Source organism: Rhinoraja longicauda, chromosome 19, assembly GCF_053455715.1.
Source record: "Rhinoraja longicauda isolate Sanriku21f chromosome 19, sRhiLon1.1, whole genome shotgun sequence".
Lineage (NCBI taxonomy): Eukaryota > Metazoa > Chordata > Chondrichthyes > Rajiformes > Arhynchobatidae > Rhinoraja > Rhinoraja longicauda.
Genome location: NC_135971.1, coordinates 15,742,709 through 15,753,580, shown reverse-complemented (window position 1 = coordinate 15,753,580; position 10,872 = coordinate 15,742,709). Strand labels below are relative to the sequence as shown.

At 51.9% G+C, this 10,872-nt stretch overlaps 1 protein-coding gene across 1 annotated transcript; it reads right to left on the bottom strand.

The window, feature by feature from the left end:
- Positions 1–66: 66 nt before the first annotated feature.
- On the bottom strand, positions 67–7,132 carry vars2 (valyl-tRNA synthetase 2, mitochondrial). Its single transcript, XM_078415981.1, has 6 exons — positions 6,911–7,132; positions 5,276–5,351; positions 4,068–4,168; positions 2,096–2,217; positions 1,221–1,287; positions 67–87 (listed from the first exon to the last, which is right to left on the bottom strand). The coding sequence occupies exons 1-6, from the start codon at positions 7,130–7,132 to the stop codon at positions 67–69; spliced, it is 609 nt and encodes a 202-aa protein (XP_078272107.1).
- Between the last annotated feature and the right edge of the window lie 3,740 nt (positions 7,133–10,872).

The following is a 10,872-nucleotide window of genomic DNA, read 5'->3' as shown; positions in this document are numbered from 1 at the left end:
AGGGCCTGTTTCCGCGCTGCTTCTCTGAAAGACTAATGCTAAATCTCGACTGAGGACAGCCCAGAGTTAGCCGGGGCAGAAACAATCCTGCCGGGGAAATAATTTAAACAAAACTTGGCCGGATAAAGTTGCAGGAAAGAACTGCTGATGCTGGTTTAAGTCGAGGATTGACACAACATTCTGGAGTAACTCAGCGGGACAGGCGGCATCTCTGGACTTTTCGGGTCGAGACCCTTCTTCAGACTAAGGTGTCGACCCGAAACGTCACCCATTCCACTTCTCCACAGATGCTGCCTGTCCCGCTGAGTTACTCCAGCATTTTGAGTCTATCTAGAGCAACGTTGGTTAGCTTGCGCTGTTAATGGAGGGCGATCCCCCTCTCTAAACACGTGGAAACATTAAAAATAGGTGCAGGAGGAGGCCATTCGGCCCTTCGAGCCAGCACCGCCATTCAATATGATCATGGCTGATCATTCTCAATCAGTACCCCGTTCCTGCTTTCTCCCCATATCCCTTGATTCCGTTAGCTCCAAGAGCTAAATCGAACTCTCTCTTGAAAACATCCAGTGAATTGGCCTCCACTGCCTTCTGTGGCAGAGAATTCACAGATTCACAACTCTCTGGGTGAAAATGTTTTTCCTCACCTCAGTCTGGAGGTGAGGAATGGCCTACCACTTATTCTTCAACTGTGACCCCTGGTTCTGGACTCTCCCAACATGGGCAACATTTTTCCTGCATCGAGCCTGTACAATCCCTTAAGAATGTTATATGTTTCTATAAGATCCCCTCTCATCCTTCTAAATTCCAGTGACTACAAGCCCAGTCGACCCATTCTTTCATCATACGTCAGTCCCTCCACCCCGGGGATTAAACTGGTGAACCCTGCGCTGCACGCCCTCAACAGCAAGAATGTCCTTCCTCAAATTAGGAGACCAAAACTGTACACAGTACTCCAGGTGCGGTCTCGCCAGGGCCCTGTACAACTGCAGAAGGGCCTCCTTGCTCCTAAACTCAAATCCTCTCGCAATGAAGGCCAACAATGCCGTCAGTTTTCTTCACCGCCTGCTGTACCTGCACGCTTACTTTCAGTAAGTGCACACACGGTCAGAGAGAGGTTGCAAGGGTCGATCTAAGGGGCCAGGCTACCAGAATACCCACCCGCTATGGGGGAGGGGAGGGGTGCAGGGGAGGAGGGGGGAACAGACGGAGAGCAAACCCACCTGGGTGGCGATGCCAGCGTGGTCACAGCCTGGCACCCACAGCACCCTCCGACCCCGCATCCTGTTCCTGAAAGGGAAAGGTCACGACCTGTCAACTCTCACCCTGCCACACCCGTCCCCACCGGTACTGTACCCCAGTGTTACTCACACACACACACAGACCCGTCCCCACTGGTACTGTACCCCCAGTGTTACACACACCAACACAGACCCGTCCCCCAGTGTTACACAACACACACACACGTCCCCACCAGTACTGTACCCCAGTGTTACACACACCCACAGACCCGTCCCCACCGGTACTGTACCCCAGTGTTATACACACACACACACGTCCCCACCAGTACTGTACCCCAGTATTACACACACACACACACACACACACCCTGCAACTCTTCACCCATCCTCTCTCCCCACACTCCAGCATCTCCGTGAGGTCAGGGTTCGTCACCCGCTGACCAGTCACCTTCTGCCGGTACTGTACCCCAGTGTTACACACACACACCCGTCCCCACCAGTACTGTACCCCAGTGTTACACACACACACCCGTCCCCACCGGTACTGTACCCCAGTGTTACACACACACACCCGTCCCCACCCGTACTGTACCCCAGTGTTACACACACACACAGACCTGTCCCCACCTGTACTGTACCCCAGTTACACACACACACACACACACACACAGACCCGTCTCCCACTGTTACACACACACCCGTCCCCACCGTTACTGTACCCCAGTGTTACACCCACAGACCCGTACCCCAGTGTTACACACACACACCCGTCCCCACCAGTACTGTACCCCAGTGTTACACACACACACACACAGACCCGTCCCCACCAGTACTGTACCCCAGTGTTACACACTCACCATCGGACCATGGCGTCCTGTATTGCCACAGTCAGCGCGTGACCCAGGTGCAGGGTGCCAGTGACGTTGGGTGGGGGCATACACATGGCAAAGGTGGCATCCTCTCGGTGGGGCAGCCGTGCCTGTGGCAGGTTAATTTTAGTTCAGTTCAGTTTATTGTCAACATGCACCAAGCCACAGTGATAAGCTTTTTTGTTGCGTGCTCACCAGTCACCAGAAAGACTGCACACGATTACAATCGGGCCGTCCACAGTGTACAGACACAGGATAAAGGGAATAACGCTTCGTGCAAGGTAAAGTCCGACTAAAGGTAGGCCGAGGGTCTCCAATCAGGTGGATGGGAGGTCAGGACCGCTCCCTACTTGGCGGTCGGATGGCTCAGTTGCCTGATAACAGCCGGGAAGAAAGTGTGTGTCGGAAGGAACTGCAGATGCTGGTTTACACTGAAGGTCGAGACAAAACGCTGGAGTGACTCAGCGGGACAGTCAGGCAGCATCTCCGGAGAGAAGGAATGGGTGACGTTTCGGGTCGAGACCCTTCTTCAGACAGAGAGTCAGGGGAGAGGGAGACATGGAGAACAGGAAGTGTAAGGTGTGAAAACGAGACATCAAAAGAGATCAAGGAAAATGTAGAATAGATTGTTGTTAGCTGGGAGAAGGCTTGGCAGCAAAGCAAACGGAGGGAAAATGCAAACGAGGACAGTCAGACTGGTCGGAGAACTGGGAAAGGGGCAGGGGATGGAGAGAGAGAGGGAAAGCAAGGATTACTGTCCCTGAATCTGGAGGTGTGCGTTTTCACACTTCTGCACCTGAGACTCAGGTTCGATCCCGACTAAGGGCGCCTTCTGTACGGAGTTTGTACATTCTCCCCGTGACCTGCGTGGGTTTTCTCCGAGATCTTCGGTTTCCTCCCACACTCCAAAGACGTACAGGTATGTAGGTTAATTGACTGGGTAAAATGTAAAAATTGTCCATAGTGTGTGTAGGATAGTGTTAATGTGCGAGGATCGCTGGGCGGCGCTGACTCGGTGGGCCGAAGGGCCTGTTTCCGTGCTGTATCTCTAAATCTAAATCTAAACCTCTTGCCCGATGGGAGAGGGGAGAAGATGGAGTAGCCAGGGTGAGACTGGTCCTTGATTATGCTGCTGGCCTTGCCGAGGCAGCGTGAGGTGGAGATGGACTTGATGGAAAGGAGGTTGGTTTGTGTGATGGACTGGGCTGGGGGAGAGGTGGATGGGGCGGGGGTGGGGTAGAAGAGGTGAACGGGGGGGGTTCCCCAGGACAGTGTTGCAAAAAGTATAATTCGTTCCATCATCCCCCCCACCCTCCTGCTCTCCAACCCCCCCCCACCATTCCTGCAGCCACCCCATGATCTTCTCATCACCCTCTCTCCATCACCCCCCCCTCCCCCCCCTCCTCCCCCCCCACTCACACCGTACGCAGGTGTGAAGCCTTGCCTCCCCCACCCCTCTCCCCCAACATCTCATTGCCCCCTTCACTGCCTCCCCGCCCACCCCCCCATCCATCCATGTGATACTCAGGTGTGACGAAGCCCTATCTATCCCCCACAGCCCACTCCCACCCACCCCCCCCACTCACGTGGTACTCTGGTGTGAAGAGGCCCTCTCTATCCCCACCCCCCTCCTCTCCCACCCCCTCCCCTCCTCTCCCACCCCCTCTTCGCTCCCCCCTCCTCTCCCAACCCCCTTTCCCCTCCCCCTCCTCTCCCACCCGCTCGCCCCCTTCTCTCCCCCCTCCGCTCCCCCCAACTCACGTGGTACTCTGGTGTGAAGAAGCCCTCTCTCTCCCCCATCCCCTCATACCCTCCCTCCCCATCCCCCCATACCCTCCCTCCCCATCCCCCCCACTCACGTGCACGTGGTACTCTGGTGTGAAGAAGCCCTCTCTCTCCCCCATCCTCTCCCCCCCTCCTCCCCTCTCCTCTCCCCCCTCCCTCTCCCCCCCTCACTCACGTGGTACTCTGGGGTGAAGAAGCCCTCTCTCTCCCACCATGGATACCAGGCAGCCTCCACGTATCGAGGGCTGTACGATTTCGGCAGCGGGACTGTCGTATCTGTGTTTGGGGGGAGACAGGGATCAGGAATGCTGGCCTTCCTCCCCAGGCCCTTCGGCCCGCTATTCCCAGCCTACCCAACAGCCAGGAGAGTTGATCAAGACTGAGCGAAGATGATCTCTGCTTGCCAGCACCAGGGCTGGGAGTCTCCCCCACTGTCTCAGTCAGGCAGGGGGGGGGGGGGCAGGCCCTTCGGCCCTCCAAGCTCATGCTAGCAACCAAAGGGGAGGTGCAATGAGACGGGAGGGGTGGGGGGGGACATCAGTCACTGAAAGTAAGCATGCAGGTACAGCTGGCAGTGAGGAAAGCTAATGGCATGTTGGCCTTCATAGCGAGAGGACTTGAGTTTAGGAGCAATGAGGTCCTACTACAATTGTACCGGGCCCTGGTGAGACCGCACCTGGAGTATTGTGTGCAGTTTTGGTCTCCTAATTTGAGGAAGGACATTCTTGCTATTGAGGGCGTGCAGCGTAGGCTCATCAGGTTAATTCCCAGGGAGTTGTGAATCTGTGGAATTCTCTGTCACAGATGGCAGTGGAAGCCAAATCACTGGATGTTTTCAAGAGAGAGTTAGATTTAGCTCTTCGCGCTAAAGGAATCAAAGGATATTGGGGAGAAAGCAGGAACGGGGTACTGATTTACGATGATCAGCCATGATCGTATTGAAGGGCGGTGCTGGCTCGAAGGGCCGACTGGCCTACCCCTGCACCTATTTTCTATGTTTCTATGTAACCCAGTAAGGGAAAAGGTGGGAGCAGGGGGGGAAACGAGGGAGTGGGTGGGGAAGGCGGGAAGAAGGTGTTTCTACAGGGCACAGAAGCAGACCCTTCAGCCCAACGAGACCCTACTAACAAATCCAGTTAAATTATCACAGAGTCATGCAGCATGGAAACAGGCCCTTCGGCCCACTGGATTTATACTAGCCACCCGGTTACAACAATCTTGGTGCTGTAAACTTATACAGCATGTTTACAGGCCCTTCAGCCCACTGAAGTCTATTTCGAAACTTTTTTAACAGTATGACTATGTGATTGGGAGTCCCGTATAATAACCAGCGCAGCAGACTGCAGTCCCCTCTCTTACCCCCTCCCCCCCCCCCCCCCGCACCTTTCTTCTCTCCCGGTGGAGTCGGCACGTCGTACGTGAACACTGGCGGCTCCGTCCACTTCGGTGGCTCAAGGCCCTGCAACAGCGAGAAGCTCTGTCACCTCCAACCGATCGACCATCCCTCCCTCCCTCCATCCCCTCCCCTACCCACGCCCTCTCCATTTCTCTCTGCTCTCTTCCTCCCACTCCCCTCCATGTCTCTCTCTCCCTCCCCATTCCGTTTCTCTCTCCCCATCCCCCTCTCCCCCATACTTCCCTCCCCATTCCCTTTCTACCTCTCCCCACCCTCCTCTCTCCCTACCCACACCTCTCTCTCCCATCCCCTCTCCTCCCCCCCACGCCTCTCTCTCTCCCATCCCCTCTCCTCCCCCCACGCCTCTCTCTCTCATCCTCTCTCCTCCCCTCCCTCCCCCCCCACTCCTCTCTCCCATCCCATCTCCTGCCTCTCTCCCATCCCATCCCATCTCCTCCCACTCACTACTTTCCCTACCCTTCCTCCCATTCCAATTCCCCCTCCCCCCGACCCACACCTCTCTCTCCCATCCTCCCTCACTCCATTTATTTTTCTCCCTCACCTCCTCCGTTTCTCCCTCTCTCCACCTCCTTCCCTCTCCATTTATTTCTCCCTCCCCTCTCTCTTCCTACCCCCATCCTCGCCCTCCATTCTGTGTCCTCCACCCCTACCCACTTCTCACTCCCTCTCCATTTCTCTCTCCCTCCCCTTTTTCCTCCTTCACTCTCGCCCCACTACTCCCCCCTCAATTTCACTCCCTCCCCTCCATATCTCTCTTTTGCTCGTCCCTCCCCCCTCCTCCACTGCCTCCCTCCTCCTTCTCTTCCTCCCTCCTGCTCCACTCCCCCCTCCTCCTTCTCTACCTCCCTCCTCCTCCACTCCCTCCCTCCTCCTTCTCTCCCTCCCTTCTCCTTCTCTTCCTCCCTCCTCCTTCTCTCGCTCCCTCCTCCTTCTCTCGCTCCTCCTCCTTCACTTCCTCCCTCCTGGAGTACTGGAGTACTGTGTGCAGTTTTGGTCTCCAAATTTGAGGAAGGATATTCTTGCTATTGAGGGCGTGCAGCGTAGGTTCACTAGGTTAATTCCTGGAATGGTGGGACTGCCGTATGTTGAAAGGCTGGAGCGATTGGGCTTGTATACACTGGAATTTAGAAGGATGAGGGGGGGTCTTATTGAAACATATAAGATAATTAGGGGATTGGACACATTAGAGGCAGGAAACATGTTCCCAATGTTGGGGGGGTCCAGAACAAGGGGCCACAGTTTAAGAATAAGGGGTAGGCCATTTAGAACGGAGATGAGGAAGAACTTTTTCAGTCAGAGAGTGGTGAAGGTGTGGAATTCTCTGCCTCAGAAGGCAGTGGAGGCCAGTTCGTTGGATGCTTTCAAGAGAGAGCTGGATAGAGCTCTTAAGGATAGCGGAGTGAGGGGGTATGGGGAGAAGGCAGGAACGGGGTACTGATTGAGAGTGATCAGCCATGATCGCATTGAATGGCGGTGCGTACAGGCTCGAAGGGCTGAATGGCCTCCTCCTGCACCTATTGTCTATTGTCCTCCTCCACTCCCTCCCTCCCCCTCTCCTCCCCTTCTTCCTCTCCCCCTCTCTCTCTCCTCCTCTCCCTCACCCCTCCATTTCTCTCTCCTCCTCCACTCCGGGCCTCCATGGCCGCCTCTCTCCGTAGTCGCCGCCGCTCCTTGTGGAGCCGCTGCCGGGCGGGGTCGGGGTCGGGGCCGGGGCCGCCGCTGCAGGCCCGGCGGAGAGGGAGGGGGGTGAGGGGGAGAGGGTGGAGGAGGGGGATGAGGAGCCGCGGCAACAGCGGGTCTCGAGCCGCTGTCAGCGCCGCCATCTTGATGACGTCTCGCCCCGACCGCAGGGCAGTCGCTGTCGCCGGGTGGGTGATCCAGGCCGGGTTTTGTTGTCGCCGGGTGGGTGATCCAGGCCGGGTTTTGTTGTCGCCGGGTGGGTGATCCAGGCCGGGTTTTGTTGTCGCCGGGTGGGTGATCCAGGCCGGGTTTTGTTGTCGCCGGGTGGGTGATCCAGGCCGGGTGGGTGATCCAGGCCGGGTGGGTGATCCAGGCCGGGTGGGTGATCCAGGCCGGGTGGGTGATCCAGGCCGGGTTTTGTTGTCGCCGGGTGGGTGATCCAGGCCGGGTGGGTGATCCAGGCCGGGTGGGTGATCCAGGCCGGGTGGGTGATCCAGGCCGGGTGGGTGATCCAGGCCGGGTGGGTGATCCAGGCCGGGTGCAGTGATCCAGGCCGGGTGGGTGATCCAGGCCGGGTTTTGTTGTCGCCGGGTGGGTGATCCAGGCCGGGTGCAGTGATCCAGGCCGGGTGGGTGATCCAGGCCGGGTTTTGTTGTCGCCGGGTGGGTGATCCAGGCCGGGATTTGTTGTCGCCGGGTGGGTGATCCAGGCCGGGGGCGATGATCCAGTCCCGGTTTTGCCGGGTTTTGTTGTCGCCGACCCGATCCCGGATCATGGCCGGGTTTCCCCACTGTTTATTCATTTGTTTGTTTGTTTGTTTATCTATCTATCTATCTATCTATCTATCTATCTATCTATCTATCTAACTATCTATCTATCTATCTATCTATCTATCTATCTATCTATCTATCTATCTATCTATCTATCTATCTATCTATCTATCTATCTATCTATCTATCTATCTATCTATCTATGTATCTATCTGTCTATCTATCTATCTATCTAGTGTAAGAAAATAACTGCAGATGCTGGTACAAATCGATTTATTCACAAAATGCTGGAGTAACTCAGTAGGTCAGGCAGCATAAACCATGCTGCCTGACCTGTCGATCGATCGATCTATCTATCTATCTATCTATCTATCTATCTATCTATCTATCTATCTATCTATCTATCTATCTATCTATCTATCTATCTATCCAATTTATCTATCTATCTATCCAATTTATCTATCTATCTATCCAATTTATCTATCTGTCTGTCTGCGAACTGTACACTACAAGGGCCAGGAAGCGAGCGGGCAAGATCATCTCTGACCACTCTCACCCTGGCCACAAACTCTTTGAAACACTTCCCTCTGGAAGGCAACTCCGGACTGTGAAAGCAGCCACAGCCAGACATAAACACAGCTTTTCTTTCCACGAGTGATAGTTCTACTCAATAACCAAAGTCTGTAGTCTCTTTTTTTGCTCTGGTTTATTTTCACCCACACGTTTTGACCGTAATGTTGTATCCTTATTGTTTTGATGTGGTTATGCTTTATTCTTAATTGTTAACTGTATGTTTGTGTTATCATTTGCGAGCGGAACACCAAGGCACATTCCTTGTATATGCACATACTTGGCCAACAAACGTATCTATCTACCTATCTACCTATCTATCTATCTATCTATCTATCTATCTATCTATCTATCTATCTATCTATCTATCTATCTATCTATCTATCTATCTATCTATCTATCTATTACAATACAACAGATTGGCCATACAGTTGTGAAAGTTAAATGGTACGAATTCATTATATCAAAAATAAAACAATATAATCAGACATGATATTATCTGACCAAAAAAAGGGTGTAGGCAGAAGCCAAAGCTTATTGTGCCTACCCTTAATACTTAACAAAATATAATTGAAAAAAAAAAAAACATCATAAGTCAGAAGTAAATAAACAAAACATAGAAAGAAACACAGTTATAGTCAAAACCATCATTTCTGTCATGTCAGTCTTTTCTCAGTGCTGATCACATATTTTGTATCTTTCAAATATAATATTTTTGAACATTTTCTTGAATTTACACATATTACTACACTCCTTTAATTGATTGTTGCAACTATTATTAATTCATTGTTGCAACTATTCCATAAATTGACCCCTTTAACAGTCACAATGCTATCGGTAGCATGCAACGGTTTGGATTTCAGTTGGAACCAAAGATACTAGAAGAGCAAGATAGACCACTCGACCCCAAAAACCGTAGTATGTCACGGCACCATTTTAGTAGGCAGAAACTTGCAGAAACATTTTAAAAGAAAAAAACCCAAAATCTGTGAATTGATAGATGAGATATGAATGAATGAATCAATGAATAAGTTTATTGGCCAAGTATGTGCATATACAAGGAATGTGCCTTGGTGCTCCGCTCACAAATGACAACACAAACATACAGTTAACAATTAAGAATAAAGCGTAAACACATCAAAACAATAAGGATGCAGCATTACGGTCTAAACATGTGTGTGAAAATAAACCAGAGCAAAAAAGAGACTACAGACTTTATATTCTGCATTTTAATGGCATCATCACACATACTGTTCCCCCAAAAGACTGATTGCACTGCGAGAGGCAGGTTTTGCTTACTAAAATGGCGGATGTTCAGCTCCATTGCGTACTACACTCCAGTATCGGCGATTTCAATGGAGTGGTCCATCTTGCTCCTCTAGTATCTTTGGTTGGAACCACGATGCAAAGCCTTACCATGGCCTATGCCATGGTCTCGGTGTGACATTAACATAAAGTGTTTTTTATGATGTTAAACGATTTATGGTCATCAATGCTTCTTACATGGTGTCAGAAGTGAACCATCGGATCGACTTCGGTTCCTACTCCTACGCGCTTTCGCAGCCCCTGCCATGGCCGAAGCGTTTCGAAGACCGGACCCCCTCTTGTTTGATGGCAAGATCGGGGAGCGGTGGCCTCTACTCGAACAACAATATGATGTCTTCATCGCTGCCGCTCACTATGACAAACCGCCTAGGGCTCGTGCGTACACGCTCCTCAGTCTCGCAGGAGATAATAATAATAATAATAATAATAATAATGCATTACATTTATATAGCGGTTTTCATATACTCAAAGACGCTTTACAGGGATTTAAAGAACATAGGGAAGTGAATAAATAGATAAATAAGTAAACGAACAGAGAAAGGAGACAGAAGGTGAGGTGACCTTCAGTGGTTGAAGGCAGTACTGAAGGCAGTACTGAAGGCAGTACTGAAGGCAGTACTGAAGGCAGTACTGAACAGTACTGAAGCTTACGAGCGCACACAACAGTTTGTCTGTGCGGGGGAAATAACCCACCCACCTGTCGATGATGCTCCTCCGGTCGTCACCCCTGTGGAATCGGCGGTTGACCCCGAATGTCTGAGAATAAAGTTTCGTCAGCTTTGCGAATCCCAGGCCAATCCTATCGTCGTACTCGTAAAGTTCAACTCAAAGAACCAGAATCATGGCTAGACGGTTGAATCTTTCATCTGCGCCATTAAAAAGCCAGCGAGGAGCTGTAGGTTTGGCCAGCTCTTCGGGATGAGCTTCTTCGGGACAGACTAGTGTGCAGCCTCGCGTGTGGTAAATTGAGAAGAAAACTTGTCCGCGACACTGGATGAACGTTGGATAAGGCTGTCTCCGTTTGCGAGAATTATGAATTAAACATATGTTGAAAGGCTGGAGCAATTAGGCTTGTATACACTGGAATTTAGAAGGATGAGGTGGGATCTTATTGAAACATATAAGATAATTAGGGGATTGGACACATTAGAGGCAGGAAACATGTTCCCAATGTTGGGGGAGTCCAGAACAAGGGGCCACAGTTTAAGAATAAGGGG

Bases quoted from the DNA above. Each gene is read 5' to 3' on its own strand.
- vars2 (XM_078415981.1), bottom strand. From the start codon at position 7,132: ATGGCGGCGCTGACAGCGGCTCGAGACCCGCTGTTGCCGCGGCTCCTC. The intron at 4,169-5,275 runs GTGCGGGGGGGG...CCCCAAACACAG, and splicing joins TCCACCGGGAGAGAAGAAAG to ATACGACAGTCCCGCTGCCG. The intron at 2,218-4,067 runs GTGAGTGAGGGG...AACCTGCCACAG, and splicing joins TCTTCACCCCAGAGTACCAC to GCACGGCTGCCCCACCGAGA.